Genomic DNA, 18,720 nt, shown 5'->3' with positions numbered 1-18,720 from the left:
ACCCCCAGAGGATAGGATATAGAGCTGTAGACCCCCAGAGGATAGGATATAGAGCTGCAGACCCCCAGAGGACAGGATATAGAGCTGTAGTCTGCTGGCTCTATGTAGACCCCCAGAGGATAGGATATAGAGCTGTAGACCCCCAGAGGATAGGATATAGAGCTGTAGACCCCCAGAGGATAGGATATAGAGCTGTAGACTGCTAGCTCTATGTAGACCCCCAGGGGATAGGCTATGGAGCTGTAGTCTGCTAGCTCTATGCAGACCCCCAGAGGATAGGATATAGAGCTGTAGACCCCCAGATGACAGGATATAGAGCTGTAGTCTGCTAGCTCTATGTAGACCCCCAGAGGATAGGATATAGAGCTGTAGTCTGCTAGCTCTATGTAGACCCCCAGAGGATAGGATATAGAGCTGTAGACCCCCAGAGGATATAGAGCTGTAGACCCCCATAGGATAGGATATAGAGCTGCAGACCCCCAGAGGATAGAATATAGAGCTGTAGTCTGTTGGCTCTATGTAGACCCCCAGAGGATATAGAGCTGTAGTCTGCTGGCTCTATGTAGACCCCCAGAGGATAGGATATAGAGCTGTAGACCCCCAGAGGATATCAAGCTGTCCACTGGGAGAGAGTTCATTACCCATCTATCCCACCATGGTAACCACATCAAGCTGTCCACTGGGAGAGGGTTCATTACCCATCTATCCCACCATGGTAACCACATCAAGCTGTCCACTGGGAGAGAGTTCATTACCCATCTACCCCACCATGGTAACCACATCAGCAGTCCTCCCTGACCCAGACCCAGCAGTCCTCCCTGACCCAGACCCAGCAGTCCTCCCTGACCCAGACCCAGCAGTCCTCCCTGACCCAGACCCAGCAGTCCTCCCTGACCCAGACCCAGCAGTCCTCCCTGACCCAGACCCAGCAGTCCTCCCTGACCCAGACCCAGCAGTCCTCCCTGACCCAGACCCAGCAGTCCTCCCTGACCCAGACCCAGCAGTCCTCCCTGACCCAGACCCAGCAGTCCTCCCAGACCCAGACCCAGCAGTCCTCCCAGACCCAGACGTCCTCCCTGACCCAGACCCAGCAGTCCTCCCAGACCCAGACCCAGCAGTCCTCCCTGACCCAGACCCAGCAGTCCTCCCTGACCCAGACCCAGCAGTCCTCCCTGACCCAGACCCAGCAGTCCTCCCTGACCCAGACCCAGCAGTCCTCCCTGACCCAGCAGTCCTCCCCTGACCCAGACCCAGCAGTCCTCCCTGACCCAGACGTCCTCAGGCCAGGGCTTCACCAGTCAGCTGGATAGCGATGTTTCCACTGGTATCCGTCTGAACCAACAGCTGGCTGGAGTGGTTGCCGGTGACAACCGGCTTGAACTGGACTGGCAGGTGGATGTAGCGTTGGGATCTGGAGGGCAGGGAGGAAACGGGAAGAGGGCAGGGAGGAAACGGGAAGAGGGCAGGGAGGAAACGGGAAGAGGGCAGGGAGGAAACGGGAAGAGGGCAGGGAGGAAACGGGAAGAGGGCAGGGAGGAAACGGGAAGAGGGCAGGGAGGAAACGGGAAGAGGGCAGGGAGGAAACGGGAAGAGGGCAGGGAGGAAACGGGAAGAGGGCAGGGAGGAAACGGGAAGAGGGCAGGGAGGAAACGGGAAGAGGGCAGGGAGGAAACGGGAAGAGGGCAGGGAGGAAACGGGAAGAGGGCAGGGAGGAAACGGGAAGAGGGCAGGGAGGAAACGGGAAGAGGGCAGGGAGGAAACGGGAAGAGGGCAGGGAGGAAACGGGAAGAGGGCAGGGAGGAAACGGGAAGAGGGCAGGGAGGAAACGGGAAGAGGGCAGGGAGGAAACGGGAAGAAATCAAAACATGGACAGAGAGGCAGACTGAGCTGTGATTGATGTTAGAATACAACAGGCTGACAGATACAGGAAGTACCAGGCTGACAGATACAGGAAGCACCAGGCTGACAGATACAGGAAGTACCAATCTCACGTCAGGAAGAAGAAAACACTGTGATAAAAATGTAGAAACAAACGTTCATCCCACATGACGACGCTATGCATCATGGGAGGAGGCAGGACATGCAGCAAGGTGCCATTCGCCACACAGCACCTACCCCCACCGCACCACCTACCCCCGCCGCACCTACCACCGCCACACCACCTACCCCCCAGCACCTACCCCCACCGCACCACCTACCCCACCGCACCTACCCCCGCCGGACCACCTACCCCCACCGCACCACCTACCCCACCGCACCTACCACCGCCGCACCACCTACCCCCCACCGCCTACCCCCACCGCCTACCCCCACCGCATCACCTCCCCCACCGCACCACCTCCCCCGCCGCACCTACCCCCACCCGCCGCACCTACCCCCACCCGCCGCACCTACCCCCACCCGCCGCACCTACTCCAGTATATAACACAGTGGCCCGCCGTCCAGACGCTCTCAGGCCCAGAGCCTGACCAACACAGTGGCCCGCCGTCCAGACGCTCTCAGGCCCAGAGCCTGACCAACACAGTGGCCCGCCGTCCAGACGCTCTCAGGCCCAGAGCCTGACCAACACAGTGGCCCGCCGTCCAGACGCTCTCAGGCCCAGAGCCTGACCAACACAGTGGCCCGCCGTCCAGACGCTCTCAGGCCCAGAGCCTGACCAACACAGTGGCCCGCCGTCCAGACGCTCTCAGGCCCAGAGCCTGACCAACACAGTGGCCCGCCGTCCAGACGCTCTCAGGCCCAGAGCCTGACCAACACAGTGGCCCGCCGTCCAGACGCTCTCAGGCCCAGAGCCTGACCAACACAGTGGCCCGCCGTCCAGACGCTCTCAGGCCCAGAGCCTGACCAACACAGTGGCCCGCCGTCCAGACGCTCTCAGGCCCAGAGCCTGACCAACACCATAGCATAGCTCTGTGGCCAGGCTGACCAGGACACTGATTACAGAAGAGGAACATGACAGACAGGAAGCAGCGTTGACTCACCGTAGGGAATATCTGGAATGCTTGATGTGGAAGGGCTCTTTAGGGGTTAGGAACATCAGCTGCAACACCAGACAAGCTCAACATCAAATCCGTGCAAAGCATTCTGGGTAGTTAATCACATCCATCACAGTTCATGCAATTATTGTCTGTCTGTCTGTGTCCGTGTGTATATATATATATGTGTGTGTGTGTGTGTGTGTGAGAGTGAGTGAGTGAGTCTGTGTGTATATATATGAGAGTGAGTGAGTGAGTGAGTGAGTGAGTGAGTGAATGAGTGAGTGAATGAGTGAGTGAGTGAGTGAGTGAGTGAGTGAGTCTGTGTGTGTGTGTATATATATATATGTGTGTGTGTGTGTGTGAGAGTGAGTGAGTGAGTGAGTGAGAGTCTGTGTGTGTGTGTATATATATATATATGAGTGAGTGAGTGAGTGAGTGTGAGTGAGTGAGTGAGTGAGTGAGTCTGTGTGTATATATATATGAGAGTGAGTGAGTGAGTGAGTGAGTGAGTGAGTGAGTGTGTGAGTGAGTGAGTGTGTGTGTATATATATATATATGAGTGAGTGAGTGAGTGAGTGAGTGTGTGAGTGAGTGAGTGTGTGAGTGTGTGAGTGAGTGAGTCTGTGTGTATATATATATGAGAGTGAGTGAGTGAGTGAGTGAGTGAGTGAGTGAGTGTGTGTGTGAGTGAGTGAGTGAGTGTGTATATATATATATATATATGAGTGAGTGAGTGAGTGTGTGAGTGAGTGAGTGTGTGAGTGTGTGAGTGAGTGAGTCTGTGTGTATATATATATGAGAGTGAGTGAGTGAGTGTGTGTGTGAGTGAGTGAGTGTGTGTGTATATATATATATATATGAGTGAGTGAGTGAGTGTGTGAGTGAGTGAGTGTGTGAGTGTGTGAGTGAGTGAGTCTGTGTGTATATATATATGAGAGTGAGTGAGTGAGTGAGTGAGTGAGTGTGTGTGAGTGAGTGAGTGAGTGAGGGTGTGTGTATATATATATATATGAGTGAGTGAGTGAGTGTGTGAGTGAGTGAGTGTGTGAGTGTGTGAGTGTGTGAGTGAGTGAGTCTGTGTGTATATATATATGAGAGTGAGTGAGTGAGTGAGTGAGTGAGTGAGTGAGTGAGTGAGTGAGTGAGTGAGTGAGTGAGTGAGTGAGTGAGTGAGTGAGTGAGTGTGTGTTGCTCACCCCATGCGTTTCCAAGGAGTTGTTTCTCATGTTGACCTTCAGTGTGCTGGTCTCCCCCACCCTGGTAGGGGGGGAATGAGTAGTGGTCCTGGGGGCGTAGACCCCTCTACATAGAGGCTCCTCCTGACTGGAACACACAACATCATCCACACATTAAACATCTACCTGGACCTTCCTCCTGAACATCTACCTGGACCTTCCTCCTCCTCCACGGGGCTCTGAGCTACCTAAACATCTACCTGGACCTTCCTCCTGAACATCTACCTGGACCTTCCTCCTCCATGGGGCTCTGAGCTTCCTGAACATCTACCTGGACCTTCCTCCTCCTCCATGGGGCTCTGAGCTTCCTGAACATCTACCTGGACCTTCCTCCTCCATGGGGCTCTGAGCTACCTGAACCTTCCTCCTCCATGGGGCTCTGAGCTTCCTGAACATCTACCTGGACCTTCGAGCTTCCTGAGCATCTACCTGGACCTTCCTCCTCCACGGGGCTCTGAGCTTCCTGACCACTTATTCTTCAGAACAAATCAAGAGCTATATCTGAATGTTAACCAGATAGTCAGTCAGCTGGCTAACTAGCTGGCTAACTAGCTGGCTAACTAGCTGGCTAACTAGTGCTCCCTGTTTTGTGATTCATCCTCCACTGTGCTCTGGACTGTGGAGGATTGACCTTGTTTTTCTATTCATCACTAGTGAGACCTGAGGGCCAGTCCTCACCCAGTCCTCACCCAGTGAGACCTGAGGGCCAGTCCTCACCCAGTCCTCACCCAGTGAGACCTGAGGGCCAGTCCTCACCCAGTGGGACCTGAGGGCCAGTCCTCACCCAGTGGGACCTGAGGGCCAGTCCTCACCCAGTGGGACCAGAGGGCCAGTCCTCACCCAGTGGGACCAGAGGGCCAGTCCTCACCCAGTGAGACCTGAGGGCCAGTCCTCACCCAGTGGGACCTGAGGGCCAGTCCTCACCCAGTGGGACCTGAGGGCCAGTCCTCACCCAGTGAGACCTGAGGGCCAGTCCTCACCCAGTGGGACCTGAGGGCCAGTCCTCACCCAGTGGGACCTGAGGGCCAGTCCTCACCCAGTGGGACCTGAGGGCCAGTCCTCACCCAGTGGGACCTGAGGGCCAGTCCTCACCCAGTGGGACCTGAGGGCCAGTCCTCACCCAGTGGGACCTGAGGGCCAGTCCTCACCCAGTGAGACCTGAGGGCCAGTCCTCACCCAGTGAGACCTGAGGGCCAGTCCTCACCCAGTCAGACCTGAGGGCCAGTCCTCACCCAGTCAGACCTGAGGGCCAGTCCTCACCCAGTGAGACCTGAGGGCCAGTCCTCACTAGGGGGACCTGAGGGCCAGTCCTCACTAGGGGGACCTGAGGGCCAGTCCTCACTAGGGGGACCTGAGGGCCAGTCCTCACTAGGGGGACCTGAGGGCCAGTCCTCACTAGGGGGACCTGAGGGCCAGTCCTCACCCAGTGAGACCTGAGGGCCAGTCCTCACTAGGGGGACCTGAGGGCCAGTCCTCACCCAGTGAGACCTGAGGGCCAGTCCTCACTAGGGGGACCTGAGGGCCAGTCCTCACTAGGGGGACCTGAGGGCCAGTCCTCACTAGGGGGACCTGAGGGCCAGTCCTCACTAGGGGGACCTGAGGGCCAGTCCTCACCCAGTCCTCACTAGGGGGACCTGAGGGCCAGTCCTCACTAGGGTGACCTGAGGGCCAGTCCTCACTAGGGTGACCTGAGGGCCAGTCCTCACCCAGTCCTCACTAGGGGGACCTGAGGGCCAGTCCTCACTAGGGTGACCTGAGGGCCAGTCCTCACCCAGTCATGCCCCCATCAGCGACCGGGTCAGGTCTTCTCCTGGTCTTAAAGGCTTCAGTCTTCACCAGAGAACAGTCTGCTTCCTGAGGAGCCGCCGCTGGACCAACCTTCACACCCTGAAAAACACCATCATCATCATCATCACCCTCCACCACCACCCTCCATGCCACCGTTAAAGCAACAGGGTCATATTCATTAGGGGACACCATATCCAAACGACAAATCCAGTCCCTTCCTGTTGGAATGAGTTTCCTGTTTGGTGCCTAATAAAAACGACTTTAAACTTTCCCTTCATCCGTCTGCTAGTTGAGGCTCGATCACATTGGGAAGACTTCTGTAAAGCAGGAAGTCACCCTGCAGTATGATGATGTTCCTTTACAGACCGTCTCCCTTTACAGACCGTCTCCCTTTACAGACCGTCTCCCTTTACAGACCGTCTCCCTTTACAGACCGTCTCCCTTTACAGACCGTCTCCCTTTACAGACCGTCTCCCTTTACAGACCGTCTCCCTTTACAGACCGTCTCCCTTTACAGACCGTCTCCCTTTACAGACCGTCTCCTGGCAGTATAATGATGTCCTATAACAGTCTACAGACAGTCTCCTGGCAGTATAATGATGTCCTATAACAGTCTACAGACCGTGTCCTGGCAGTATAATGATGTCCTATAACAGTCTACAGACCGTGTCCTGGCAGTATAATGATGTCCTATAGTCTCCTGGCAGTATAATGATGTCCTATAACAGTCTACAGACCGTCCCCTGGCAGTATAATGATGTCCTATAACAGTCTCCTGGCAGTATAATGATGTCCTATAACAGTCTACAGACAGTCTCCTGGCAGTATAATGATGTCCTATAACAGTCTACAGACCGACTCCTGGCAGTATAATGATGCCCTATAACAGTCTACCTTTACAGACCGTCTCCTGGCAGTATAATGATGCCCTATAACAGTCTACCTTTACAGACCGCCTTCTGGCAGTATAATGATGTCCTATAACAGTCTCCTGGCAGTATAATGATGTCCTATAACAGTCTACAGACCGACTCCTGGCAGTATAATGATGCCCTATAACAGTCTACCTTTACAGACCGTCTCCTGGCAGTATAATGATGTCCTATAACAGTCTACAGACCGCCTTCTGGCAGTATAATGATGTCCTATAACAGTCTACATACAGACAGTCTCCTGACAGTATAATGATGTCCTATAACAGTCTCCTGGCAGTATAATGATGTCCTATAACAGTCTACAGACCGACTCCTGGCAGTATAATGATGTCCTATAACAGTCTACATACAGACAGTCTCCTGACAGTATAATGATGTCCTATAACAGTCTCCTGACAGTATAATGATGTCCTATAACAGTCTACAGACCGTGTCCTGGCAGTATAATGATGTCCTATAACAGTCTACAGACCGACTCCTGGCAGTATAATGATGTCCTATAACAGTCTACCTTTACAGACCGTCTACCTTTACAGACCGCGTCCTGGCAGTATAATGATGTCCTATAACAGTCCCCTGGCAGTATAATGATGTCCTATAACAGTCTCCTGGCAGTATAATGATGTCCTATAACAGTCTACAGACCGACTCCTGGCAGTATAATGATGTCCTATAACAAGTCTCCTGGCAGTATAATGATGTCCTATAACAGTCTACAGACCGACTCCTGGCAGAATAATGATGTCCTATAACAGTCTCCTGGCAGTATAATGATGTCCTATAACAGTCTACAGACCGACTCCTGGCAGTATAATGATGTCCTATAACAGTCTCCTGGCAGTATAATGATGTCCTATAACAGTCTCCTGGCAGTATAATGATGTCCTATAACAGTCTCCTGGCAGTATAATGATGTCCTATAACAGTCTACAGACCGACTCCTGGCAGTATAATGATGTCCTATAACAAGTCTCCTGGCAGTATAATGATGTCCTATAACAGTCTACAGACCGACTCCTGGCAGAATAATGATGTCCTATAACAGTCTCCTGGCAGTATAATGATGTCCTATAACAGTCTACAGACCGACTCCTGGCAGTATAATGATGTCCTATAACAGTCTCCTGGCAGTATAATGATGTCCTATAACAGTCTCCTGGCAGTATAATGATGTCCTATAACAGTCTCCTGGCAGTATAATGATGTCCTATAACAGTCTACAGACCGTCTCCTGGCAGAATAATGATGTCCTATAACAGTCTCCTGGCAGTATAATGATGTCCTATAACAGTCTACAGACCGACTCCTGGCAGTATAATGATGTCCTATAACAGTCTACCCACAGTGCCACAGAGCTGGAAGCGGATCCTGGTCTTGTGCTGAGGCTCAGCCACTGGGTGACACTCCAGGTCCCAGAACTGAGCATAGTCCCCTCGGTCCCTCGGCAAGAAGGTGATGGGCACCTGGAGGAGACAGGAGGAGAGAGGACATCAACAGGAGGAGGGGAGACAGGAGGAGAGGAGACAGGAGGAGTTCAACAGGAGGAGGGGAGACAGGAGGAGTTCAACAGGAGGAGAGATGATGTTCTGGGACCAGGGGTGTGACTGGGTAAAGCTGGGTGGTCAGTAACCCTAATAAAGGTATGTTCTGGGACCAGGGGTGTGACTGGGTAAAGCTGGGTGGTCAGTAACCCCCTAATAAAGGTATGTTCTGGGACCAGGGGTGTGACTGGGTAAAGCTGGGTGGTCAGTAACCCCCTAATAAAGGTATGTTCTGGGGACCAGGGGTGTGACTGGGTAAAGCTGGGTGGTCAGTAACCCCCCCTAATAAAGGTATGTTCTGGGACCAGGGGTGTGACTGGGTAAAGCTGGGTGGTCAGTAACCCTAATAAAGGTATGTTCTGGGACCAGGGGTGTGACTGGGTAAAGCTGGGTGGTCAGTAACCCCCCTAATAAAGGTATGTTCTGGGACCAGGGGTGTGACTGGGTAAAGCTGGGTGGTCAGTAACCCCCCCTAATAAAGGTATGTTCTGGGACCAGGGGTGTGACTGGGTAAAGCTGGGTGGTCAGTAACCCTAATAAAGGTATGTTCTGGGACCAGGGGTGTGACTGGGTAAAGCTGGGTGGTCAGTAACCCCCCTAATAAAGGTATGTTCTGGGACCAGGGGTGTGACTGGGTAAAGCTGGGTGGTCAGTAACCCCCTAATAAAGGTATGTTCTGGGACCAGGGGTGTGACTGGGTAAAGCTGGGTGGTCAGTAACCCCCCCTAATAAAGGTATGTTCTGGGACCAGGGGTGTGACTGGGTAAAGCTGGGTGGTCAGTAACCCCCTAATAAAGGTATGTTCTGGGACCAGGGGTGTGACTGGGTAAAGCTGGGTGGTCAGTAACCCTAATAAAGGTATGTTCTGGGACCAGGGGTGTGACTGGGTAAAGCTAGGTGGTCAGTAACCCCCCTAATAAAGGTATGTTCTGGGGACCAGGGGTGTGACTGGGTAAAGCTGGGTGGTCAGTAACCCTAATAAAGGTATGTTCTGGGACCAGGGGTGTGACTGGGTAAAGCTGGGTGGTCAGTAACCCTAATAAAGGTATGTTCTGGGACCAGGGGTGTGACTGGGTAAAGCTGGGTGGTCAGTAACCCCTAATAAAGGTATGTTCTGGGACCAGGGGTGTGACTGGGTAAAGCTGGGTGGTCAGTAACCCCTAATAAAGGTATGTTCTGGGACCAGGGGTGTGACTGGGTAAAGCTGGGTGGTCAGTAACCCCCTAATAAAGGTATGTTCTGGGGACCAGGGGTGTGACTGGGTAAAGCTGGGTGGTCAGTAACCCCCTAATAAAGGTATGTTCTGGGACCAGGGGTGTGACTGGGTAAAGCTGGGTGGTCAGTAACCCCCTAATAAAGGTATGTTCTGGGACCAGGGGTGTGACTGGGTAAAGCTGGGTGGTCAGTAACCCTAATAAAGGTATGTTCTGGGACCAGGGGTGTGACTGGGTAAAGCTGGGTGGTCAGTAACCCTAATAAAGGTATGTTCTGGGACCAGGGGTGTGACTGGGTAAAGCTGGGTGGTCAGTAACCCTAATAAAGGTATGTTCTGGGACCAGGGGTGTGACTGGGTAAAGCTGGGTGGTCAGTAACCCCCTAATAAAGGTATGTTCTGGGACCAGGGGTGTGACTGGGTAAAGCTGGGTGGTCAGTAACCCTAATAAAGGTATGTTCTGGGACCAGGGGTGTGACTGGGTAAAGCTGGGTGGTCAGTAACCCCCTAATAAAGGTATGTTCTGGAACCAGGGGTGTGACTGGGTAAAGCTGGGTGGTCAGTAACCCTAATAAAGGTATGTTCTGGGACCAGGGGTGTGACTGGGTAAAGCTGGGTGGTCAGTAACCCCCTAATAAAGGTATGTTCTGGGACCAGGGGTGTGACTGGGTAAAGCTGGGTGGTCAGTAACCCCCTAATAAAGGTATGTTCTGGGACCAGGGGTGTGACTGGGTAAAGCTGGGTGGTCAGTAACCCCTAATAAAGGTATGTTCTGGGACCAGGGGTGTGACTGGGTAAAGCTGGGTGGTCAGTAACCCCCTAATAAAGGTATGTTCTGGGACCAGGGGTGTGACTGGGTAAAGCTGGGTGGTCAGTAACCCCTAATAAAGGTATGTTCTGGGACCAGGGGTGTGACTGGGTAAAGCTGGGTGGTCAGTAACCCCCTAATAAAGGTATGTTCTGGGACCAGGGGTGTGACTGGGTAAAGCTGGGTGGTCAGTAACCCCTAATAAAGGTATGTTCTGGGGACCAGGGGTGTGACTGGGTAAAGCTGGGTGGTCAGTAACCCCCTAATAAAGGTATGTTCTGGGACCAGGGGTGTGACTGGGTAAAGCTGGGTGGTCAGTAACCCCCTAATAAAGGTATGTTCTGGGACCAGGGGTGTGACTGGGTAAAGCTGGGTGGTCAGTAACCCCCTAATAAAGGTATGTTCTGGGACCAGGGGTGTGACTGGGTAAAGCTGGGTGGTCAGTAACCCCCTAATAAAGGTATGTTCTGGGACCAGGGGTGTGACTGGGTAAAGCTGGGTGGTCAGTAACCCCCTAATAAAGGTATGTTCTGGGACCAGGGGTGTGACTGGGTAAAGCTGGGTGGTCAGTAACCCCCTAATAAAGGTATGTTCTGGGACCAGGGGTGTGACTGGGTAAAGCTGGGTGGTCAGTAACCCCCTAATAAAGGTATGTTCTGGGACCAGGGGTGTGACTGGGTAAAGCTGGGTGGTCAGTAACCCCCTAATAAAGGTATGTTCTGGGACCAGGGGTGTGACTGGGTAAAGCTGGGTGGTCAGTAACCCCCTAATAAAGGTATGTTCTGGGACCAGGGGTGTGACTGGGTAAAGCTGGGTGGTCAGTAACCCCCCTAATAAAGGTATGTTCTGGGACCAGGGGTGTGACTGGGTAAAGCTGGGTGGTCAGTAACCCCCCTAATAAAGGTATGTTCTGGGACCAGGGGTGTGACTGGGTAAAGCTGGGTGGTCAGTAACCCCCCTAATAAAGGTATGTTCTGGGACCAGGGGTGTGACTGGGTAAAGCTGGGTGGTCAGTAACCCCCCTAATAAAGGTATGTTCTGGGACCAGGGGTGTGACTGGGTAAAGCTGGGTGGTCAGTAACCCTCCCCAAAAAAGGTATGTTCTGGGACCAGGGGTGTGACTGGGTAAAGCTGGGTGGTCAGTAACCCCCCTAATAAAGGTATGTTCTGGGACCAGGGGTGTGACTGGGTAAAGCTGGGTGGTCAGTAACCCCCCTAATAAAGGTATGTTCTGGGACCAGGGGTGTGACTGGGTAAAGCTGGGTGGTCAGTAACCCCCCCCTAATAAAGGTATGTTCTGGGACCAGGGGTGTGACTGGGTAAAGCTGGGTGGTCAGTAACCCCCCTAATAAAGGTATGTTCTGGGACCAGGGGTGTGACTGGGTCAAGCTGGGTGGTCAGTAACCCCCTAATAAAGGTATGTTCTGGGACCAGGGGTGTGACTGGGTAAAGCTGGGTGGTCAGTAACCCCCTAATAAAGGTATGTTCTGGGACCAGGGGTGTGACTGGGTAAAGCTGGGTGGTCAGTAACCCCCCTAATAAAGGTATGTTCTGGGACCAGGGGTGTGACTGGGTAAAGCTGGGTGGTCAGTAACCCCCCTAATAAAGGTATGTTCTGGGACCAGGGGTGTGACTGGGTAAAGCTGGGTGGTCAGTAACCCCCCTAATAAAGGTATGTTCTGGGACCAGGGGTGTGACTGGGTAAAGCTGGGTGGTCAGTAACCCCCCTAATAAAGGTATGTTCTGGGACCAGGGGTGTGACTGGGTAAAGCTGGGTGGTCAGTAACCCCCCTAATAAAGGTATGTTCTGGGACCAGGGGTGTGACTGGGTAAAGCTGGGTGGTCAGTAACCCCCCTAATAAAGGTATGTTCTGGGACCAGGGGTGTGACTGGGTAAAGCTGGGTGGTCAGTAACCCCCCTAATAAAGGTATGTTCTGGGACCAGGGGTGTGACTGGGTAAAGCTGGGTGGTCAGTAACCCCCTAATAAAGGTATGTTCTGGGACCAGGGGTGTGACTGGGTAAAGCTGGGTGGTCAGTAACCCCCTAATAAAGGTATGTTCTGGGGACCAGGGGTGTGACTGGGTAAAGCTGGGTGGTCAGTAACCCCTAATAAAGGTATGTTCTGGGACCAGGGGTGTGACTGGGTAAAGCTGGGTGGTCAGTAACCCCCTAATAAAGGTATGTTCTGGGACCAGGGGTGTGACTGGGTAAAGCTGGGTGGTCAGTAACCCCCTAATAAAGGTATGTTCTGGGACCAGGGGTGTGACTGGGTAAAGCTGGGTGGTCAGTAACCCCCTAATAAAGGTATGTTCTGGGGACCAGGGGTGTGACTGGGTAAAGCTGGGTGGTCAGTAACCCCCCTAATAAAGGTATGTTCTGGGACCAGGGGTGTGACTGGGTAAAGCTGGGTGGTCAGTAACCCCCCCTAATAAAGGTATGTTCTGGGACCAGGGGTGTGACTGGGTAAAGCTGGGTGGTCAGTAACCCCCCAAAGAGATGATGATGGGATAATTCACCTGCATCTTGTCGTTAGCTCCCAGGATTCCAGAGACTCGGGGACACCTGAAAGCTGTGTAGGTGGCCCGGTACACATCCCCACTGCTGTCCACCCCCTTTACATAGGGAGGGGCGAAGGAAGACAGGTACCACCTCACCTGTTGTCCTCTATTCTCCACCTCCACAGAGGACTCTGACGAAGGAAGAGACGGCCTCGTAGGTCAAAACACTGGAACATTCTTCACGAACACACACAGCATTTCGTATTATCTAGAGGGGAAACGGGGCTATTGACTGGTAACGGCAAACTCCAGAGATTATAGACGTGTCCCAGCGCTGGGATTATAGACGTGTCCCAGCGCTGGGATTATAGACGTGTCCCAACGCTGGGATTATAGACGTGTCCCAACGCTGGGATTATAGACGTGTCCCAACGCTGGGATTATAGACGTGTCCCAGCGCTGGGATTATAGACGTGTCCCAACGCTGGGATTATAGACGTGTCCCAGCGCTGGGATTATAGACGTGTCCCAACGCTGGGATTATAGACGTGTCCCAACGCTGGGATTATAGACGTGTCCCAAAACTGAGTAATGCTGGGAGTCATAGATTATAGACGTGTCCCAGCGCTGGGATTATAGACGTGTCCCAGCGCTGGGATTATAGACGTGTCCCAGCGCTGGGATTATAGACGTGTCCCAGCGCTGGGATTATAGACGTGTCCCAGCGCTGGGATTATAGACGTGTCCCAAAACTGAGTAATGCTGGGAGTCATAGATTATAGACGTGTCCCAGCGCTGGGATTATAGACGTGTCCCAGCGCTGGGATTATAGACGTGTCCCAACGCTGGGATTATAGACGTGTCCCAACGCTGGGATTATAGACGTGTCCCAGCGCTGGGATTATAGACGTGTCCCAGCGCTGGGATTATAGACGTGTCCCAGCGCTGGGATTATAGACGTGTCCCAGCGCTGGGATTATAGACGTGTCCCAGCGCTGGGATTATAGACGTGTCCCAACGCTGGGATTATAGACGTGTCCCAACGCTGGGATTATAGCCGTGTCCCAACGCTGAGATTATAGACATGTCCCAAAACTGAGTAATGCTGGGAGTCATAGATTATAGACGTGTCCCAGCGCTGGGATTATAGACGTGTCCCAGCACTGGGATTATAGACGTGTCCCAGCGCTGGGATTATAGACGTGTCCCAGCGCTGGGATTATAGACGTGTCCCAGCGCTGGGATTATAGACGTGTCCCAGCGCTGGGATTATAGACGTGTCCCAGCGCTGGGATTATAGACGTGTCCCAACGCTGGGATTATAGACGTGTCCCAGCGCTGGGATTATAGACGTGTCCCAACGCTGGGATTATAGACGTGTCCCAACGCTGAGATTATAGACATGTCCCAAAACTGAGTAATGCTGGGAGTCATAGATTATAGACGTGTCCCAGCGCTGGGATTATAGACGTGTCCCAGCGCTGGGATTATAGACGTGTCCCAGCGCTGGGATTATAGACGTGTCCCAGCGCTGGGATTATATACATGTCCCAAAACTGAGTAATGCTGGGAGTCATAGATTATAGACGTGTCCCAGCGCTGGGATTATAGACGTGTCCCAGCGCTGGGATTATAGACGTGTCCCAACGCTGGGATTATAGACGTGTCCCAACGCTGGGATTATAGACGTGTCCCAGCGCTGGGATTATAGACGTGTCCCAACGCTGGGATTATAGACGTGTCCCAACGCTGGGATTATAGACGTGTCCCAACGCTGAGATTATAGACATGTCCCAAAACTGAGTAATGCTGGGAGTGATAGATTATAGACGTGTCCCAACGCTGGGATTATAGACGTGTCCCAACGCTGGGATTATAGACGTGTCCCAACGCTGGGATTATAGACGTGTCCCAACGCTGGGATTATAGACGTGTCCCAACGCTGGGATTATAGACGTGTCGTAACGCTGGGAGTCAGAGATTATAGACATGTCCCAGTAACGCTGAGAGTCAGAGATTGTCTCCTACCTGAGGCGTCTCCTGAGGGCGTGGCAGGAAACACGATGGTGCGGTTACTGATCTCTACCGTGGCTGGAGCCGTCTGGGTCTGGGGGGGTTGGTCTGCAGGGGGCAGCATGGTGGTGGGCATGGGGCTAGCAGTCTGAGGGGGAAGGGGGGCCAGGCTCTGGTTTGATGGGGGCAGCATGGTGGTGGGCATGGGGCTAGCAGTCTGAGGGGGAAGGGGGGCCAGGCTCTGGTCTGATGGGGCGGTTGATACATCCAGAGCCAGGTCCTGACGAATCTGGATTTTGATGAACTGGACAGCAGGAGGAGAGAAAATAACATCAAGACATTGAGGGGGGCCCCACCACCACGTCAAGACATTGAGGGGGGCCCCACCACCACGTCAAGACATTGAGGGGGGCCCCACCACCACATCAAGACATTGAGGGGGGCCCCACCACCACATCAAGACATTGAGGGGGACCCCACCACCACATCAAGACATTGAGGGGGACCCCACCACCACATCAAGACATTGAGGGGGCCCCACCACCACATCAAGACATTGAGGGGGGGCCCCACCACCACGTCAAGACATTGAGGGGGCCCCACCACCACGTCAAGACATTGAGGGGGGCCCCACCACCACGTCAAGACATTGAGGGGGGCCCCACCACCACGTCAAGACATTGAGGGGGGCCCCCACCACCACGTCAAGACATTGAGGGGGGCCCCCACCACGTCAAGACATTGAGGGGGGACCCCACCACGTCAAGACATTGAGGGGGGCCCCACCACCACATCAAGACATTGAGGGGGGCCCCACCACGTCAAGACATTGAGGGGGGCCCCACCACCACGTCAAGACATTGAGGGGGGCCCCACCACCACATCAAGACATTGAGGGGGGCCCCACCACCACATCAAGACATTGAGGGGGACCCCACCACCACATCAAGACATTGAGGGGGACCCCACCACCACATCAAGACATTGAGGGGGCCCCACCACCACATCAAGACATTGAGGGGGGCCCCACCACCACGTCAAGACATTGAGGGGGGCCCCACCACCACGTCAAGACATTGAGGGGGGCCCCACCACCACGTCAAGACATTGAGGGGGGCCCCACCACCACGTCAAGACATTGAGGGGGGCCCCCACCACCACGTCAAGACATTGAGGGGGCCCCCACCACGTCAAGACATTGAGGGGGGACCCCACCACGTCAAGACATTGAGGGGGGCCCCACCACCACATCAAGACATTGAGGGGGGCCCCACCACCACATCAAGACATTGAGGGGGGCCCCACCACCACATCAAGACATTGAGGGGGGCCCCACCACCACATCAAGACATTGAGGGGGACCCCACCACCACATCAAGACATTGAGGGGGCCCCACCACCACATCAAGACATTGAGGGGGGCCCCACCACCACATCAAGACATTGAGGGGGGCCCCACCACCACATCAAGACATTGAGGGGGGCCCACCACCACATCAAGACATTGAGGGGGCCCCACCACCACATCAAGACATTGAGGGGGGCCCCACCACCACATCAAGACATTGAGGGGGGCCCCACCACCACGTCAAGACATTGAGGGGGGCCCCACCACCACATCAAGACATTGAGGGGGGCCCCACCACCACGTCAAGACATTGAGGGGGGACCCCACCACGTCAAGACATTGAGGGGGGCCCCACCACCACATCAAGACATTGAGGGGGACCCCACCACCACATCAAGACATTGAGGGGGACCCCACCACCACATCAAGACATTGAGGGGCCCCACCACCACATCAACACATTGAGGGGGACCCCACCACATCAACACATTGAGGGGGACCCCACCACATCAAGACATTGAGGGGGGCCCCACCACCACATCAAGACATTGAGGGGGGCCCCACCACCACATCAAGACATTGAGGGGCCCCACCACCACATCAAGACATTGAGGGCCCCACCACATCAAGACATTGAGGGGCCCCACCACATCAAGACATTGAGGGGGACCCCACCACATCAAGACATTGAGGGGGACCCCACCACATCAAGACATTGAGGGGCCCCACTACATCATCACTACCTTCTGTTGATTGTCACACTGGACATAGATCTGGCCACTCCATGGAAACATGGAAGTCCTGGTTGCTAGGGACGGATTAGGACTGATGAGGATCTGGAGGTGGGACCTGGGAAAACAAAAACGATGGTTTATCACCCCTGGTTATATAGTCACCTGGTAAACCCCCCTGGTAATATAGTCACCTGGTAAACCCCCCCTAGTAATATAGTCACCTGGTAAACCCCCCCTAGTAATATAGTCACCTGGTAAACCCCCCCTAGTAATATAGTCACCTGGTAAACCCCCCCTAGTAATATAGTCACCTGGTTCATCACCCCTGGTTATATAGTCACCTGGTAAAACCCCCCTAGTAATACAGTCACCTGGTTTATCACCCCTGGTAATATAGTCACCTGGTAAAACCCACCTAGTAATATAGTCACCCGGTAAACCCCCCTGGTAATATAGTCACCCGGTAAAACCCCCCTAGTAATATAGTCAACTGGTAAACCCCACTGGTAATATAGTCACCCGGTAAAACCCCCCTGGTAATATAGTCACCCGGTAAAACCCCTAGTAATATAGTCACCTGGTTCATCACCCCTGGTTATATAGTCACCCGGTAAAACCCCCCTAGTAATACAGTCACCTGGTTCATCACCCCTGGTAATATAGTCACCCGGTAAAACCCCCCTAGTAATACAGTCACCTGGTTTATCACCCCTGGTTATATAGTCACCTGGTTTATCACCCCTGGTAATATAGTCACCTGGTTTATCACCCCTGGTAATATAGTCACCCGGTAAACCCCCCTAGTAATATAGTCACCTGGTTTATCACCCCTGGTTATATAGTCACCCGGTAAACCCCCCCTAGTAATACAGTCACCTGGTTTATCACCCCTGGTTATATAGTCACCCAGTAAAACCCCCTGGTAATATAGTCACCCGGTAAACCCCCTAGTAATATAGTCACCTGGTAAACCCCCCCTAGTAATATAGTCACCTGGTAAACAGCCCCTAGTAATATAGTCACCCGGTAAAACCCCCCTAGTAATATAGTCACCTGGTAAACCCCCCCTGGTAATATAGTCACCTGGTTCATCACCCCTGGTTATATAGTCACCTGGTAAAACCCCCTAGTAATACAGTCACCTGGTTGATCACCCCTGGTAATATAGTCACCTGGTAAAACAGACCTAGTAATATAGTCACCCGGTAAACCCCCCTGGTAATATAGTCACCTGGTAAACCCCCCCTGGTAATATAGTCACCCGGTAATACCCCCCCTGGTAATATAGTCAACTGGTAAACCCCCCAGTAATATAGTCACCCGGTAATACCCCCCTGGTAATATAGTCACCCGGTAAAACCCCCCTAGTAATATAGTCACCCGGTAAAACCCCCTGGTAATATAGTCACCCGGTAAAACCCCCTAGTAATATAGTCACCCGGTAAAACCCCCCTAGTAATATAGTCACCCGGTAAAACCGCCCCTGGTAATATAGTCACCCTGTAAACCCCCCTGGTAATATAGTCACCTGGTAAACCCCCCTAGTAATATAGTCACCCTGTAAACCCCCCTAGTAATATAGTCAACTGGTAAACCCCCTGGTAATATAGTCACCTGGTAAACCCCC

At 53.4% G+C, this 18,720-nt stretch overlaps 1 protein-coding gene across 1 annotated transcript in view; it reads right to left on the bottom strand.

Annotated features, from left to right (window-relative positions):
* Positions 1-1,240: 1,240 nt before the first annotated feature.
* Positions 1,241-18,720, bottom strand: part of LOC106590754 (centrosomal protein of 192 kDa) — an 87,191-nt gene continuing 69,711 nt past the window's right edge. The window contains 8 exon segments of the mRNA XM_045713563.1: positions 1,241-1,411; positions 2,982-3,040; positions 4,175-4,301; positions 5,985-6,100; positions 8,280-8,399; positions 13,017-13,189; positions 15,027-15,315; positions 17,103-17,208. Of these exon segments, the coding sequence (XP_045569519.1) occupies positions 1,279-1,411; positions 2,982-3,040; positions 4,175-4,301; positions 5,985-6,100; positions 8,280-8,399; positions 13,017-13,189; positions 15,027-15,315; positions 17,103-17,208 (1,123 nt within the window). The 3' untranslated portion in view covers positions 1,241-1,278.

Source organism: Salmo salar, unplaced genomic scaffold, assembly GCF_905237065.1.
Source record: "Salmo salar unplaced genomic scaffold, Ssal_v3.1, whole genome shotgun sequence".
Taxonomy (NCBI): domain Eukaryota; kingdom Metazoa; phylum Chordata; class Actinopteri; order Salmoniformes; family Salmonidae; genus Salmo; species Salmo salar.
The sequence above is the reverse complement of the archived record's forward strand: the minus strand, read 5'-3'. Positions and strand labels throughout refer to the sequence as shown.